The sequence below is a fragment of the Microtus pennsylvanicus genome, chromosome 13 (assembly GCF_037038515.1).
Source record: "Microtus pennsylvanicus isolate mMicPen1 chromosome 13, mMicPen1.hap1, whole genome shotgun sequence".
In the NCBI taxonomy this organism is placed as follows: Eukaryota; Metazoa; Chordata; class Mammalia; order Rodentia; family Cricetidae; genus Microtus; species Microtus pennsylvanicus.
In genome coordinates this window covers 56,521,070-56,539,613 of record NC_134591.1, presented here as the reverse complement: position 1 = coordinate 56,539,613, position 18,544 = coordinate 56,521,070, and the positions used below count along the sequence as shown (strand labels likewise).

Sequence of the window (18,544 nt, the reverse complement as noted above, 5' to 3'; positions counted from 1 at the left end):
AAGCAGGAAAAAAATCTTCATAGTGTGATCTTTTTTCATACCCATTTGTCCCCTGGACTCCCTGAAGAGGGTTTCTGTGGCATTCTTCAACTGGAGAGGTGACCAGTGTCATGTAAAATGGAGGCAATTAAAGAACCTGTCGAAGCCTGTGTAGTGGTGCAAGCTTTTAATCCCAGCACTTGGCAGGTGGTCAGCCTGGTTTACATAGTGAGTTCTGGGACAGCCAGGGCTACATAGTGAGATCTCGTCTCAGAAAAATAAAAAACAAACAAAAAAAAAGAGTCCGTTGAGGGCTGGAGAGATGGCTCAGTGGTTAAGAGCACTACCTGCTCTTCCAAAGGTCCTGAGTTCAATTCCCGGCAACCACATGGTGGCTCACAACCATCTGAAATGAGGTCTGGTGCCCTCTTCTGGCCTGCAGACATACACACAGACAGAATATTGTATACATAATAAATAAATAAGAGCAGGGGCGGAATCAGAACCACTCCCACTGCAGTTACAGCTCTAACAAGCACACTGCGCCACGTCACTCTAAGGCTGCCAGCCAGCCATGTCTTTGATGGCTGTGAAGGACTCATAACTTTACTGCTTTTAGGCGATTCTCTTCTGCATGCTTACAGATACTATTCTGCACCTCAGTGCCCTTGACACTCTCGTGAGCAAGACCAGCGTGCTATTATTATCTTTACTTTATGGATGAGGAAAATGATGCTTGTTAAGTCAAAGAACCTGCTCAAAGTCAAGCCGCCAGTAGTCAGTGGCAGAGCCAAAGGTGGTTTTAAAGTGTTCTTTCTAGTGCATTGTAAAACTCACCTTATTTCTAGTTTTTGTTTGTTTCTTGTCTTTTCTCATTTTGGTTTTTCAAGACAGGGTTTCTTTGTGTAGCATTGGCTGTCCTGGAACTAGCTCTGTAGACCAGAGCTGGCCTCGAATTCACAGAGATTTGCCTGCCTCTGCCTCCTGAGTGCTGGGATTAAAGGAATGTGCCATCATTATCCTTTTTTGTTTTGTTTTTTGCTTTTTTTGGTTTTTCGAGACAGGGTTTCTCTGTAGCTTTTGGAGCCTGTCCTGGAACTAGCTCTTGTAGACCAGGCTGGCCTGGAACTCTCAGAGATCCGCCTGCCTCTGCCTCCCGAGTGCTGGGATTAAAGGCTTGCACCACCACCGCCCGGCTGTTTTTTACTTTTTGAGAAGGGGTTTCATTTCACTATGTAGCCCTGGGTGGCCTGGCAATCACTATGTAAGACCAGGCTAGCTTTGAACTCACAGAAACCCTCCAGAGTGCTGGGATTAAAGGTGTGAACCACCACCCGCTCTATTTAGGATTTTAACCCAGGGTCAAGACTCAGGTGATAGCACATACGCACACACAAGCCTAGCTCAACCAGAGGGCAGTGCCAGCAACTTGTTCCCAGATGCCAGCTTGCAGCTAGAGCGAAGGCTCTGTCTCCGGACCTTTGAACACTCTCAGGCGAATAAGAGAGAACGCTGGAGGAATCAGGAGATTATCTAGGAAACTACATCTCCCAGAAGCCTCCTGTCCGGGTTGCTCGATCGGGGATGTATTTCCGGTAAAGTAGGCTTCGGATAGTCTGCAAGTCTCAAGCGGCTGGGCCTGCTTCCGGTAGTCTTGGCGGAGGCTGCTGCTCAGATAGTGTGGTATCGTTGGTGGAGTTTCCTGAGCATTTTCTAGACCCCAGTAGGCATGGCGGCGGCATTTCGCAAGGCAGCTAAGTCTCGGCAGCGGGAACATAGAGAACGAAGCCAGGTAGGCCCGCGCAGGCCCCGTGGGCGACGGCTGGTGGCCCCTGCCTCCCTGCTATCCCAGCGTCCCAGCTAGCACATCTGCCTTCCGTAAATACCCGACACACGGGGCCTGCCCCCAGCGTGTCTCGTCGGGGAGACCCGGTTAGGGGGATTGTCACTCCCTAGGGTAGGAGGTTCCGTGGGTATTGAGTGAGGCGAGGCGTGTCAGAATCCTTTCCCGGTGACCAGCAGTAGTCGGCGCCCCACATCCGACTCGGGCTGGAGTTGTGACCGAGGACAGGTGTTCCTAAAGTGGGCCCAACTTTTGGCTTGGGATTTGTGACTCCTGTAGAGCTGTCACGTGCCTCACCCTGAAATCGTGGTACTTTCCTTCTCCCTTCTGGAGGGTGACTTGACCATTTCCAAACTGTGGGGACCTGATAGCCCAGATCTGTAACTGCAGCTACTCGGGAGGCCAAGACAGAAGGATCACAAAGTCAGGGCCTGCCTGAGCAACTTAGACCTCTCTCAAAATAAAACTCTAAAAACATTCTGGACGTACAGCGCGGTGGTGAACTGCGCGCCTAGCAAGATTTAGTCTTCGGTAGGAAGAAAGAAAGGAGGGAGGGAATCCCCTACGAGATGTTAGTTAGAATAAGTAAATGTGGCGTTTCTAAGGAGAATGTGTCGGTGTGGGGATATGTGCTAGAAATAAAGATGTATCCAGACTCATATCATCCCCTAATCGCATAACTAGTTCCAGCCTTTAACGGCTGGAGAGGGGGCTTAGCCATTAAGAACACCTGACTGCTGTATCAGAATTCAAATCCCAGCACCTACATCGTGGACTCACAAGTACCTGTAACTCCAACTCCAGAAAATTCTTCACTCCCTTCTGGCTTGCACAGGCTCTGCTCTCACTGGGTCATACACATAGACATACACAGTTATGCATCTTTTTTTTTTAACTATTATTTATTTGTTTATTTTTGGTGTTTCGAAGCAGGGTTTCTCTGTAACACTGACTGTCCTGGGACTCACTCTCTAGACCAGGCTGGCCTTGAACTCACAGAGATCCACCTGCCTCTGCTGAATGCCGGGATTAAAGGCGTGTGCCAGCTTTTATTTTTTTATTTTATTTTATTTTTAGATTTATTTTTAGATTTTATTTTTAGATTTATTTTATTTATTATGTAAACAGTGCTCTGTCTGCATGCTTTCCTGCAGTCAGAAGATGGCACTGGATTTCATTACAGATGGTTGGGAGTCAGTATGTGGTTGCTGGGAATTGAACTCAGGACCTCTGGAGGAACAGTCAATGTTTTTAACCTCTGAGCCATTTCTCCAACCCCTATTTTTTATTTTTAATCAAAAAGTTAGCTTATGTGTGTACATGTGTGTCTGTGGATGGGTGTGTGCACTTGACTATATATGCCTGTGGGAGCTCTCCCTGGAGCTGGGGTTGCAGGTAGTTGTAACACGCTTGATGTGGGTGCTGGGAGATGAACTTGGATCTTCTGGAAGAGAATAATGTGTTTTTAACTGTTAAACTATCTCTTTAGCCCTCAAATAAATAATAAATATTTCTTCTTCTCCTTCTTTTCCTCCTCTCCCTCTTCCTCCTCCTCCTCCTCCTCCTCCTCCTCCTCCTCCTCCTCCTTCTTTTTTGGTAAGAGGATCAAGAATTTAGGATAATCCACCAAGTTTTAGGACACTCTGGGCTACATGAGACAGTATCTCAACAAAACAAAATGGCTCAGTACTAGCTGCACAAGCCACGTGACCTAAGTAAGCTCCTCAGAGCTCATAGAAAAGTGGAGGAAAGAGTGGACTGTTCTCAACTCTTTATTTTGAGAATATAACTTAATCACAGCATTTTCCCTTCCCTTTCTACCCTCCAAACCCTCCCATATACTAAGGCTCGCTCTTTTAACTTCTTGGCCTCTCTTTGGAGAATGGACTCTTAAGGAGTGGCATGTATACCCGCATACACAGATATGTATACACACAAAATTAGACCGCAGTAACAACAAACAGAACCCCCATATAAACAACCCACAAGGCCTTTGGAGATACCAGTGGTACAGAGGCTGAAGAAAGGGAAAGGCTATTACCTCTGAAACCGTGCCACTGCCTGATGCTGTTGGATATCGGCCCCTCTCTCTGGCTCTCTTTCTAATAGTTTACAAGTCCATTTGTAGTTGTTCTCGGCCAAATGATGAGAAGGGATAGTTCTGAGTCTTTTTTTCCAAGACAGGGTTTCTCTGTGTAGCTTGCCTGTCCTGGAACTCACTCTGTAGACTCATAGAGATCCACCTGCCTTTGCCTCCCTAGTGCTGGGATTAAAAGTGTGCGCCACCACTGCCCGGTGTTCTGAGTCTTTTTAAGCACACATTCTTTCTGCTTAATAGCATTTATTTTGGTGTATGCCCAGTGGAAGCAGTATCATACATGTACTGAAAAGTTTATCTTACATGTATTTTATTTAACTGTGTGTGTATTGGGGCCACAGCTTTGTGACGTTCAGAGGACAGCTTGTGGGAGTTGCCTCCATGTTTAAACTGACATGATGGCAGATGCCTTTACCCGCGGGTAGTGTATTTTAACATCTTGTTTGCGAGACTCTAGACGGACTTATCGAAAACTGGTAGTGGCCCGAACTTGGTGAAGTGTAAACACATGACTCTCAGCCATTCCACGCAGAGCAGCTGTTGGGAAGCGGGTTATTATTTCCTCATATTTCCTTGAGGAAATGAGGCTCAGATGGGTCAAGTATTTACCCAGAGAAGGACAGCTAGAGCTGTCATGGCAAAGGTGGAAATCACATCAGGTGTTTAAGAATACAGAGGTGGAGCTGGGGAGAGGGGTTGTCCTTTAAGAGCACTGGCTGCTCTTCTAGAGGACCGGGGTTCAATTTCTAGCATCCACATGGCAGCTTACAACTGTCTGTAACTCCAGTTCCAGGGGATCTGGCACCCTCATAGAGACATACATGCCGGCAACACACCAGTGCACATAAAAATAAATCTTGGGAAAAAAAAGAAATAAAACTAAAAAAATATATAGAGGCAACTTTATAAGAGGTGGCACACTAAAAATACCAGATGTGGGCCTGGAGGGCTGACGCAGTGGTTAAGAGAACTTGTTGCTGTTTGAGAGGACTCAGGTTCAGTTCCTAGCACCGATATGTCAGCTCACATCCATCTGTAACTCCAGTTCTAGGGGTTTGAGGCTCTCTTTTGGCCTCCTTGGGCACCAGGCACAGTAGTGGTGCACAACCTATATGAAAGTAAAACAGTCATACACAGCTGGTCAGTGATGGCATGTGCCTTTAATCCCAGAATTTGCGAGGCAGAGACAGGCAGATCTCTGTGGGTTCGAGGCCAGCCTGGTCTACAGAGTGAGTTCTAGGACAGGCTTCAAAGCTACACAGAGAAACCCTGTCTTGAAAAACAACAACAACAACATTTAAAATGCCAAGTATGCAACATGTGTGGAAATGGTAGAGATATAGAACATTGTGTTGAAATGTTTTGAACTCATAGGTCAGTTTGCTTTTGAAGGCAAAGCTACTGAATGTGTGTGAATTTTTTTTTTTTTTTTTTGAGATAAGAGCTCCCTATTTAGCCTATGTTGAAATAGGAGCAGCGGGCTACGTTCCCGGCACCCAGCCGCCCTCACGGCTAGCTTTACCCGAAATAATTACATGGAAACTGTATTCTTTTTTTTTAAAATATTTATTTATTTATTTATTATGTATATAATATTCTATCTGTGTGTATGTCTACAGGCCAGAAGAGGGCACCAGACCTCATTACAGATGGTTGTGAGCCACCATGTGGTTGCTGGGAATTGAACTCAGGACCTTTGGAAGAGCAGGCAATGCTCTTAACCACTGAGCCATCTCTTTTAAACACTGCCTGACCCATTAGTTTCAGTTTCTTATTGGCTAGCTCTTACATATTGATCTAACCCATTTCTATTAATCTGTGTAGCCCACGAGCTGGCTTACCAGGAATGATCTTAACCTGCGTCTGCCTGGAGTGGGAGAGTCATGGCGACTCCTGATTCAGCTTCTTTCTCCCAGCATTCTGTTCTGTTTACTCCGCCTATCAAATGGGTCTAGGCAGTTTCTTTATTAATAAGAAATCACTCCCACCCACATCAAGCCTAGACTTACCTTAAATTCAATTTGTGATCCTTCTGCCTTAGCCTTGTTGATGTTGGAATTACAGTACATCCTGCCTAAAATGGTCATTTTGAGCATCCTAGGAATAGCTGTGCATGCTGTAAAAGGAGTATCTCCTAATCCCTCAGTGTCCTCAGGAGCTAGATGCTCTTTCGTCTTACAAATTAAGAGCCTGATGCTTAATATAAAGTAAAATAAACACTCGCAAATAGTTGACTGGGATTAATATAGAAGAAAGGGATTTCAAGGCGATGCCCGAATCACTTGTGATTTGGGTTCCTTGTGTTTTCCTTTGTCCTGGCCCTGTGTGATGTGGAGGAGGAAATGTGTAACTGCTCCACATGTAGTCTGTTTCCTCTGTAACACACGTGTACCTTCACACATGATTCCAAGACCGCTACCTCATTGCTGTTCCCTGCCAGTCTCCCTTTGCAATATTAGAAATAAAAGCTATCATGGGTGCTGGAAGATGACTCAGCGGTTAAGAACACTTCCTGCTCTTGCAGAGGACCCAGGTTTGTTTTCCAGCACTCACATGGTAGCCTACAGCCATCTATAACTTCAGTTTCAGGGGACTCGATGCTTTTATCTGACCTCTGAGGGCACCAGGCATGCATGTGGTGCACATATGTATGTGCAGGCAAAACACTCATACGCATAAAACAAATGTAACTGAGTCTCTGACAGTTGTGAGCTGCCATGTGGGTGCTGGTAATTGAGCCTAGGTCCTTTGGAAGAACAGCCAGTGCCCTTAGCCACTGAGCCATCTCTCCAGGCCCATTTTTGACTAAGTATCTCTTTTTCTTTTTCTGTTCAGACAGGGTTTCTCTGTGTAGCTCTCACTGTCTTGTAACTGGCTCTATAGACCACGCTGGCTTCAAATGCAGAGAACCACCTGCCTCTGCCTCCCAAATGCGGGATTAAAGATGTGTGCCACCACTGCGCATAACAATAATTACAAAAATAATTAGGAAATTCAGTTTTGAGACAGTGTTTCACAGCCTTGGCTGGCCTAGAACTCTGTGTAGTCCAGGCTGGCCTTGAACTCGCAGAGACCCTGCTGCCCCTTGTCTGCTGAGTGCTCGGAGGGCTTGTGCCACCACACAGGTTAATTTTTTTTTTTTAATTACAGTTACTAATGGTTTGTATGGGTATGGGTGTATGAGTGTTGGGCAGTCATGCTGGGTAGTTGTTATGGAGGTAAGAGGATAGTGTGAGGGAGGTCAGTTCTCTCCTTCCATGTGTGGGCCCTCAGGGATCAAACTTAGGTGAGGTGGCAGACATCTCCCTTCTGACCCGTCTTGCCATCCCTGTTACTTTCCTCACTGGGTTATTTTGAAAGATTAAGAGATGACAAAGGTGGCTGTAAGAATACCGTCCAAGTTATTATCCCAGGTTCAGCAGAGACTCATATATGCAGCCCAGAAGTCAAGCCTGTTGAGGGCCAGGATAGGAGGCTCAGAAGCCCTGGCTGAAGTAACAGTGGGTTCCAGGCCAACCTGGGCTATGGAATGGGACCCTATCTCAAAAAAGGCAGGGGTGGGGTGGGGTAGGGGTGGAGTCAAGCACAAAGCTGGATATGGGGGGAACATCCTCATCATCATAGCTTTTGGGAGGCTGAGGCAGGAGGTCACGAGTTTGAAGTCAACCAGAGCTGTATGATAACCTGCTTCCAAACCCAAAGCCAAACAAACATTCTTCAGAGCAGAAAGAGTATAGTGGGCTCTGAGATAGCATAGACTGGCTGCAGAAGGTAGGGGCTCTGCATTCCTAGAGAGTAAATAGCTCCTGTATATGTAGCTAGGGATGACCTTGGACTTCTGATCAGCCTGCCTACTTTCTTTGTACAAGGATTACAGTTGTGTGCCATAATGCCAGGTTTATGTGGCTCTGTAGATTGAACCTAGGGATTTTTGTATGCTAGGCAAACAATCCATCAGCTGAGGTACATCCTCAGCCTTGGTTCTACATTCCTGAATGTATTCTCTAAATGTCATTCCCCTTCTGGAATATGCTTTACTTTTTTTGTAATGGTCATAAAGATGAAATAGGACTATGTAACAAGCATAGCACATTGCTTTGGGACAGAGTCGGTACATAATTGTGAGCTGTTAAGATGATGTAGGTAGAGTTCGGGGGTGTAACTCAGTGGGTAGAGGTTCTGGGTTTTGATCCTCAGCACCTAATAAAAGCCTGGCATGGTGGCATACACTTCTAATTCCAGCACTCTGCAGGTGGAGGCAGGAGGATCAGAAGTTAAGTAGGCCAAAGAATTAAGCTCTCCTCCATAGCAAAAAGTCAAAAAAGCATCTAACATAGACACACATAATTTACGTAGAATTTCATGTAGCTTAGACTGGCCTTGAACTCCTGATCCCTTTGTTTCCAAGTTGTTTTTCAAGTTCTGGTATTATAAACATGTACCAATTTAACCTGACATTAAGCACTCAGAGTAATGGTAGAAGGCTATAAAGAAGACAGTCACGCTGGGGGGTGGTGGTGCAAGCCTTTAATCCCAGCACTTGGGAGGCAGGGGTAGGCGGATCTCTGTGAGTTCAAGGCCAGCCTGGTCTAGAAGAGCTAGTTCTAGGACAGGCTCCAAAGCTACAGAGAAACCCTGTCTCGAGCCCCCTACCACCCCAAAAAAGACAGAGTCATGGAACCCTGCACGTTGTAGAAGTGGATGTCAGAGAGAGTACTTTCCCATTTTACTTGGTTTTGCCTCTGCTGCTCTCTGTTTTGTTTTGTTTCTGGGCTTACTATGTAGCCTTTGCAATCCTCCTGCCTCAGGCTTCCAAGTGTCAGAATTGCAGGCAAGTACCATTTACCCAGCCTTACTGTTCCTATTTTATAGTTAGGAAATGACAGCTCAGAGAAGTTAAGTGATTTATTTGCCCAAGGTCAGAGATTGTTACGAGGTAAAGCTTGGATTGAACCTGAGTCCGAAACTCTAAATTTAGCGCCCTTAAGCACAGTTGCCTCCTGTTGCTGTGTTTTCCCTTCATAGTATTTTATAAGCCCTTGGATTAACCTGGTAGTAATTTTAGTACAGCTGGCAACTGCTTGCTTAGTGCCGAGTCATTGTTGCCTCTCTCTGTCCTTAATAGGCCAAGAAACTTACTATGGCGGTGCTTGTGACCTGTCTGGCTCCTGGACGAGCCGTCTCATCCCTGGCAGGGCCTAGTAAGGGGGAGGAGGGAGAAACAGGGTAGTGGGCTGGCTCCAAGGACACATTTACTGAGTACTACAGAGTCCTGTTCCTGTCAGGTGTCATGTTGCTTTCAGCTTGTGTTTGCCAAGAGAACTAAGTGCGTCCTTTTCCTTTTGTCTTCTAGCCTGGCTTTCGAAAACGTCTGGGTTTGCTGGAGAAGAAGAAAGATTACAAACTTCGTGCAAAGTGAGTCCAGTATTTCTGGTAGAGGTGCTGCCAAAAAATCTTACAGCATTGGCATACTACTGCTAAAGTGTCCATGTATCTACCGGGGAAGTAATTTCCTGTTGTCGATAAAATAGCCAAAGCTCTGGCAGCCTGTTAGGTATTTTCCTGTGACCCCCTCCCCCCAGCCTCTCTTTGCTCAGACAGAGCGGTACTTAAGCAGTTGCCCCTGTCATTTTTTTTATTTCATTAGGCCTGTCCAGGTGGTTTTCTCATAGTGGCGTTGCTTTGCCTCCACCTTGGTGTTTGCTCCCTTTTCTTGAAATGAAAGATACAATCTAAAAATTCCACTTGCTGAGTCTCTTACATCATTATTTGTGGTGTGGAATGAGATGTGAAAGACGGATTCATGAGCCTGAGAGTGGGTGATGATGAACTATGAAAACATTTTATAAAACAATTATGTCCATTCTTTTCTTTAGTACTTCATTTGCAAAATGCTTGTAATTGCTTATTAGCATACAAGTCAGCTGAGGTTCTTTACTCCTGGTGTGGGGGTGGTGGTGATTAAATGGATTTCTCTAGGCCCCAGATTTTAATTAATTAATTTATTTTTTAAAGTTTATTTATTTATTATATACAGTGTTCAGCCTCCATGCCTGCAGGCCAGAAGAGGGCACCAGATCTCATTACAGATGGTTGTGAGCCACCATGTGGTTGCTGGGAATTAGATTCAAGACCTCTGGAAGAGCAGTCAGTGCTCTTAACCTCTGAGCCATCTCTCCAGCCCTCCAGATTTTAATTTTTTAAAAATTTATGTATTTTATTTTATTTTTGGAGATAAGGTCTCACTATATATCCCTGGCTGGCTTGAAACTCACTTTGTAGACCAGGCTGACCTCAAATTTACAGAGATTTCCCCCCTCTCTCTGCCTCCTGATATATGCCTGTGGAGGCCAGAAGAGGGCATCAGATCCTCTTGGAACTGGAGTTAGAGACACTTGTTAGCTGCCGTGTCTGTTCTGGGAATTGGACCTGGGACCTCTGGAAAAGCAGTCAGTTTCCTTCCTTCCTTCCTTCCTTCCTTCCTTCCTTCCTTCCTTCCTTCCTTCCTTCCTCCCTCCCTCCCTCCCTCCTTCTCTCCCTCCCTCCCTCCCTCCCTCCCTGACTCCCTAATTTTTTTTTGTGTGTGTGTGTGACAATCTCCTCGTGTAGTCTAGGCTGGCCTCAAACTCAAGGTCTCCTACCTCAGCTTCTCGAGTGCTGGGATTATAGTTGTACGTATCATACCTGACTGGGGCCAGAGCTGCTTGTTGTTGTTGTTTTGAGGTAGGGTCTTTCTATGTAGCCATGACTGTCCTGGAATTTACTATGTAGACCAGGATGCCTGGAACACAGAGATCTGCCTGCCTCTGCCAGTGCTTGGAGTAAAGGCATGTTCCACCATGTTGGACATATTAGAACTTTGAAACTAATTGTAAGAATTGAGTGCTGGGGGCTGGAGAGATGGCTCAGAGGTTAAGAGCACTGCTATTCTTCCAAAGGACCTGGGTTCAATTCCCAGCACCCACGTGGCAGCTCACAACTGTCTGTAACTCTATCTCCAAAGGACCTGAGGAAACCTTCACACAGACCCATATGCAGGCAATACACCAATGTATATAAAAATAAATACATCTTAAAAAAAAAAGAACTGAGTGCTGTGGTTAGTTTCCTTTTTTTGTGGTGTGATAGGAAATGGGACTTGAACCTAGGGCCTTATGCATTCGAGAGAAAACTCTCTATCATTGAGCTGTAGCTCCAACCCCGAGTGCAGTGATTGGGTCAGGCAGTGTCGAGGACATAAGAGTTTATATGTTTGTTTATTCCTTCCAACAACCTTCTGGAGCAGGTTACTGTTAGATTTGTTTTATATGTGAACCACACAGTCCGGCTGCAGAGCTCACCATTCCCCTGCTCTGCTGTACTGCAGAGAGTGGTATCTGAGTCATGGCAGGACTTCAGTGCTGAAGCTTGGACTACAACCCTTCAGGAGGAGTTTCAAGTTGTGCTTCATTTGGTGTCCTTTTGTAGTGGTTTAGGTGGCACTAGGATGTGGGGAGGAGACAGTTACTTTCAGGTGTGATTGGGACAGAGGACGCTTAAGATTGTGGGTCTTACAGGGAGCCTGACTCGTGACAGTGGACCATGGAGCAATCTGGTCACTGCTTCCTTCCTTCCTTCCTTCCTTCCTTCCTTCCTTCCTTCCTTCCTTCCTTCCTTCCTTCCTTCCTTCCTTCCTTCCTTCCTTTTTTAGTGTTCTGCTGGTATGTATGCCTGCAGGCCAGAAGAGGGCGCCAGATCTCTTTACAGGTGGTTGTGAGCCACCAAGTGGTTGCTGGGAATTGAACTCAGGACCTTTGGAAGAGCAGGTAGTGCTCTTAACCACTGAGCCATCTCTCCAGCCCTGCTTTGGGTTTCTTTAATATATTTTTTTTGTGTGTGATTTTCATTGGTTTGTTTGCTTTGAGGGATTTTGTTTGTTTGTTTTTTTAAGACAAGCTCTCACTTTAAGTCAAATTGATTTCAAATTTGTGATTCTTCTGCTTCAGTCTCCTAAGTGTTGACATAGCAGATGTGCCTCTAGGTTATGAATTTTTTTAATTTATTTACTTTCATTTCATTTTTAAAAAATTATTTACTTTTATTTCATTTGTATTTTGCCTGCATGTAGGCCTGTGTGAGAGTGTCAGATCTTGGCATTAGAGACAGTTGCTAGCTGCCATGAGTGCTGAGAACTGACCCTGGGTCCTCTGGAAGAGCAGTCAGTGCTCTTGGCCACTGAGCCATCTGTCCAGATCCCGCCCCCCCCCCAAAACCAGGTTATGAACTTTTAAATTCATGTAGTTCATCTGTGTGGACAGTTTTTCTTCTGCAGTGAAACTCTCCTGACTTGGTTTTTCAGTGACTATCATAAAAAGCAAGACTTCCTCAGAGCTCTCCGGAAGAAGGCTCTGGAAAAGAATCCAGATGAATTCTACTATAAAATGACTCGGGATAAGCTCCAGGTAGGTGCAGAACAGAGCCCTAAGTGTTGGGAAATAATGGGGAATGAGGCAGCACGAGGAAGTGTCCTCGTGACTCTTCTCCACTTGGACCAGGTGTTCCTGGTGAGAGGTCCAAGTCAGACTGTCCTTTTCTTGGTCAGCATGCTCCTACCTTTGCACCATCTTGGTTTTTTTCCCTCCTCTATTTGTTGTTATTATAAAGGAGCCCAGTACCTCTGCATGCTAGACAAAGAGCTGTACCCCTGAGGTACACCCAGCCTCTTGTTTGAAGGGCAAGTGAATGGAGGCATGTCTGCTCAAGGTGGGTGTCAGTGGCCAGAGTTCTTAGTGTGCATGCTTGTCTTTGCTTTATACATGGGTTATGCAAGCAGCTTACTAATGATAGTACTCTGCTATACACTGTATCTGTTAAACTTCAATTTTAGGACGGAGTTCATGTCATCAAGAAGACCAAGGAAGAAGTGACACCGGAGCAGCTAAAGCTGATGAGAACTCAGGACATCAAATATATAGAGATGAAAAGGGTTGCAGAAGCCAAGGTGACCTTCACGTCTTTGTTCTGATGGATTTTTGTTGGTTAATTAAGAAAGGACATAGCAGATTGTGGTTGTGTATACCTCTAGTCCCAGCACCTGGGAGGTAGCAGCTCTAAGAATTAAGGCCCAGGGCTAGAGAGATGGCTCAGAAGTTAAGAGCACTGGCTGCTCTTCTAGATGTCTTGAGTTCAATTCCCAGCACCCACATGGTGGCTCACAAAAACCATCTGTAATGAGATCTGGTGCCCTCTTCTGGCCTGCAGGCAGAACATTGTATGCTTACTAAATAAATAAATCTTTAAAAAAATTGAGGCCCTGGTTTAAACAACAACAAAGGAAACAATTGGGTAATGTCAAGTTATCAGCTGGTAGTCTACAGTGAGTTTGGTGTGGTTATTTAGAGGTATAATCAGCATGATGGAATAGAGTTCAGGTTTGAGAATGAGAGATGTAGGCTAAAGTCTGGCTCTGCCAGTTTCTAACCCCATGGTTATGGAACAGTTAGCTTGAAAATGCTTATTTCTGTCATATGTTTTAAATATTGAGTTTTGTGGAATGTCTTGTATAGTGCTTGATAGATAAATTTAAGTGCTTTCATTTAGAAGACTAAAACCTGCCTTGCAGTGGTGGCGCACACCTTTAATCCTAGCACTCGAGAGGCAGAGGCAGGTGGATCTCTTGAGTTTGAGGCCAGCCTGGTCTACAGAGTGCATTCCAGGACAGCCAGGGGTACACAGATGTCTTGGAAAAAAAAAAGAATGAAACCATTGAGAACAAAGTACAAAGTATAATTATAGACATGTATGATGATGCCACAGTGAAAGCCAGTACCTAAAAATATCAAAAAGAATGAAATGAATTCTTTGCTGCTTGACAGTGGTGATGGGAAGTGTCTCAGTTCTTGAAAGTTTATTTCTGAGACTCCGGAAGAACCCACTTTAACCATATTCCTTACTCTAGAAAATCGAAAGACTGAAATCAGAGCTCCACCTGCTGGATTTCCAGGGGAAGCAACAGAACAAGCACGTGTTCTTTTTTGATACCAAAAAGGAAGGTATGAAATGTTGAAGGTGTCTGGGGTAGTCTGCCTTGTCACTGTGTTGTATGGTGTTAGCGACAACCTGTGCCCTAAAGATTGCCTTGAATTTCAGTTGAACGGTTTGATATTGCAACTCACTTGCAAACGGCCCCAGAACTGGTAGACAGGGTCTTCAATAGACCCAGGATAGAGACCTTGCAGAAGGAGAAAGTGAAAGGCCTCACCCCTCAGACTCAGCTCAAGGTATGCATTTCTTTCGCACTCAGGTGGGAGTTGGGGGGTGTGGGGTTTTTTTTTTTTTTTTTGGTTTGTGGTTCTTTTTTTTTTTCTTTTGCCACTGTATTTTTTATAATTATTCATGGGAAAATTCAAAAACTGTCTAGATAAAGTAGAAAGATTTATTTGGTGATGGGGTGGAAGTGGATTTTTTTTGTTTGTTTTGGAGGTCCTGTTCCATAGTGGTCAGGAGCTTAGATTTTGGGTTTGAATCCCAACTCTGATCTGGTCCTTTGTGTTTTGAACATGTGCATCTTCGCTGGCGCGCAGAAAGTGCAGAGCAGGGAGGAACCCTGGAGAGTAGGATGTGGTGTGTGGTGTTTTCATATTACTTGTTTGTAACCAAGATTTTGTATTGACTTTTCCTTATGGTGCTTCCTATCACATGACTGGGTTGTGGAGATGACAGGCTTTTTCTCAGAGCCTTCTGGAGTTGAACTCTCACTTCTGACTGATTCATTTAAAAAAAAAAATGCTGTCAATGTGTTTCAAGCAGACAGCTGTTCTGTTTTGATTTGAATCATTTACACCGCATCAGTTTTGCTTCCAATGTTTAATTTCACAGCAGTTTCCTCTAGCTCAGAGGCAGCTAAACTTGCTTTAGTAATATAAATACCCCTAATTAGTTTGACTATATTGGGTAATCCCATAAATTTGACAGTCTGTGCAATAAAGTGAAAACAAAAGCTGTCTGAAACCACTGCTGTGAGACTCTGCTCGAGCTGGCGAGTTGTTGGTCTGAGGCCCAGCGCTAGGCCCCTTTACGTTCACAACACTGCCAGCCGAGAAGCTGGCCGAGGGGTTCTTGTGCTGACCTTGTTTGTTGGTTAGTTGTGTTTTCAGTCAGCCGGTCACTGACACTTCTCGGGTAGTAGTATTGTATTGTAGTCCTCTCTGAGGGCAGTGTCAGACCCTAAAGGAAGGCCTGCCATCAGAGCAGCAACAAACACAGGAGGGCTCGGGACTGCCGTTTTTGCCCAGCATTATTTCACTTGATTGCTTGTTTAAAGCATAATTATTTTTATCAAGAGGCTACTGCCCGTGAGTATATTGCAAGTCTGCAACTTGGAAGTGATAAACAAAATCTGTGAATGGCTTGAAGTCTGTGAACATCCACCCCCCACACACAGAAATTGTGTAATATATGTATGTACAGGTTTCTGCATATATGTACATACAGGTAGTTCAAAACAGTAAAATCTGAAATCCTTTAAAATTTTTGCAAAGTTTTGAGTGCTGATACGATACTATAAGTGGGAAATTGCACACCTGATTTTATATGATGGGCCACAGTCAAAATGCAAGCATGCTAAAAATACTGTGTAAAATTATCCTCAGGCTGTGTATATAAGGAATATATGAAAAATAATGAATCACTTATTTAGACTTGGGTTTCATCCCTAAACTATCTCATGTACATGCAAATATTCCAAACACCCCAAAATATGAAATCCAAACACTCTGTTCCAAGCATTAGGGATGAGTGAGACTCAGTCTGTGTGCTATCTCAAAGAAGAAGCCAAAGTTGTTAGTTTCTCAGATGCTTCAAGTCTCAGAAATGTAAGGATTGCAGTAGTCCTGAGGAGTCATTAGCCGGTGAGTTGTCTTCTCAGGTCTCAGTGCTGAAAATTCTCCTCTGCTCTGTGAGACTGAGATGGAGAGGCTCCAGCCCCAGCACACGGCCCATCACTGGCCCTTCTGTTGCTCTGTTCACTTCTGCAGGCTTCCAGTCCTGGGCGGCTGCTGTAACTGAGACCATTTAGTGGACCTCTGGGAACACTCTTGGAGGTGGGGGCTCCTCATGACAGTCCTGACTCCCCGTTAGGCAAACCATCCTTGGGCCAGTCACTTTTTTCCTCTGGGTCTCGTTCTGCATTTGCTAAGTGACAGGTTTTGATAGGGAGTTTCCACACATGCTTTCACTCGTGGTGTCCTGGCTTTAAAGTAGGCATCTTAGTGGTGGGCATTTTGAGTTGAGTCTGGAATAAAAAGGGGACTGGTGAAACCACTGATGTAGCTGGACTCAAGAACTCCTTCGTCTTGTTAATTGTTTTATTTAAATGTATGTTTATTCTGTAGAGGATAGCTAAAGAAAGACAAAGGCAGTATGATTGCTTGACGCAGCGAATTGACCGGGAGAAGAAGCTGTTCGTGGTTGCACAGAAAATTCAAACCCGCAAAGATCTTATGGTGAGGAGAGATAGCCTTGAGCCTTCTTTCTTTGTTTCTTTGTTTGTTTGTTTCTTTCTTTTTTTCGTTCTTTCTTTCTCTCTCTCTTTCTTTCTTTCTTTTTTATAAAGGTCTTAACTGAGACTGGATATCGGCTGTGTGTAAATCAACAACAGTGAAATGTCTGCTCCTTTGGGGCAGTGGTCTGAGCCAGTGTCTATTGCTCTGACGCTGTAGAAAGGTTCCTTGATTAAGAAGGTAATAAGAGTTGTTAGTCAGTGCCCTGAGCAGCAGAGGGTGGGATCAGGTAGCGTGTGGACTCTACAGCTTATGAGCAGCTCCCGTAACATTTAAACAGGTTAACAAACAGTGCATGCCACTCACGGGTGTTTAAAAATAGACAGCATTGTGCAGTGAAGTGGCAGAGCCAAGGAATTTAAGAAGCTCTTTCGTATTATCATTCCTCTAAATGTCAGATTCTTCAGCCTTGCAGATCATTTAGGTTGGCCTTTCTCAGCTAGGGTTCTGAGAGAGAATTAAATTTATAATTTAAACAAAATAATTACTCAAGCTGCTCTCGCCTCAGTTTTCCCAAAGACTGTCGACAACTGGTAGCATTCTGTGTGCTCCAGGAGTTAAGTGGCTCCTGCAGCGGGTGGCCCCGGCTCTTCTGAACTTGGAGGAGGGCTCTGTGGGACTTCCCCTTAGCTAGCCTACTGACTGTGCTGCTTCAGGAGACCTTATTTATGTTTACTGCTCACCTTTTACCCTTACAGGATAAAAATAAGAAGGTGAAGGTGAAGAAAGAAACAGTGAACTCCCCGGCTATTTACAGATTCCAGACTCGCCGAAAACGCTGATACGTTAAAAATAAGTCTCATCATTCTGCATTGAAAAGAACTTTTTTCCCCTCTTGCAATAATTTCAGATTTCACTAGTTCAGATGCCTTGATTTTCTCTTTTGTAATCATGACTTATTATTAACCTGTTATTTGATATCTGTGAGAACATTAAAGCCCCTTCCCCAATATCATTGTTTCTGTATTATTATTATTTGATTTTTTGAGACAGGGTTTCTCTGTGTAGCTTTGGACTGTCTTGGAACTCACTCTGTAAACCAGGCTGGCCTTGAACTCAGAGATCCTCCTGCTTCTGCTTCCCAAGTGCTGGGGTTAAAGGTATATGCCACCACTGCCCGGCTTTGTTTCTATATTATGAATTCATTCTCTTACATATAGTACTTATTTTTCCTTATAAAAGTTACATAATTTTATATAGCAAAGTAGAAGATAGACGAATACATTTCTGATTTCAGTATTTAAGAACAGTTATTCCATAGTAGGAGCTTGGGCTACTTTTGTGGGCATTTTGGTGTATGTCCCCCATTGGGAGAGTTGTATATCAATTTTATATCAATTTTTGTTTATCATTCTAGCAAATTTTACATTCTAATTTTTAATTAAATCACTGCTCTGTTCAATTTTGTTATATTACAGAATTTTTCAAAAGTAATATAAGACCAAAGTAAAAAGTAAAGTCATCGTTTCTGTGTGTTTGTGTTTGGGTGGATGCAGTATGTGGTGGTGCACAGGGAGGCCATGGGACAACGCCTGGCCTTACAGTCTTGAGACAGTGTGTCATTTGCCTGGAGCTCGTTGATTAGACTAGGCTGGCCAGCCAGTGAACCTCGGATCCACCTGTCCTTGTCTGCTTTTGCTGGGATTTCAGGGGAAGAGCACCACACCTGTTGGGGACAGCTTGCTCCTCCTACAGTGTTCTCTCCTCCTACAGTGTTGTCCCAGAAATCTAACTCTGTTATCAGGTTTGGTGGCCAGAGCTTTTACCTACTGGGCCGTTGTATCAGCTCCTTCACGGGGCTCTTAAAATGTGGGATCTAGGGCTGGGCAGGGGTGGCACATGCCTGTAATACCAGTATTTGGGGGGCAGAGTCAATTTGGATCTCTGATCTAGAGTTCCAGGGCAACCAGGGCTACGGAGTCGGGAAAAACAAACAACAAAAATAGGGATTCTGGAAACCAAACCCGCCTGCTTGCACAGCAAGGGAACCAGAATTTCTTTTGTTTTTTTTGAGATGGGATCTCATGGGTTCCTGAGTGACCTAAAATTAGCTGTGTAGCCCAGGATGACCTTGAACTTGTGACC

General features: G+C 44.5%; 1 protein-coding gene across 1 annotated transcript; it reads left to right on the top strand.

The window, feature by feature from the left end:
* Positions 1-1,580: 1,580 nt before the first annotated feature.
* On the top strand, positions 1,581-17,917 carry Utp11 (UTP11 small subunit processome component). Its single transcript, XM_075945701.1, has 8 exons — positions 1,581-1,771; positions 9,274-9,335; positions 12,259-12,361; positions 12,787-12,900; positions 13,858-13,951; positions 14,049-14,179; positions 16,292-16,402; positions 17,158-17,917. Exons 1-8 carry the CDS (start codon positions 1,709-1,711, stop codon positions 17,239-17,241), a joined length of 762 nt encoding a protein of 253 aa, XP_075801816.1. The 5' UTR covers positions 1,581-1,708; the 3' UTR covers positions 17,242-17,917.
* The last annotated feature ends 627 nt before the right edge of the window (positions 17,918-18,544 follow it).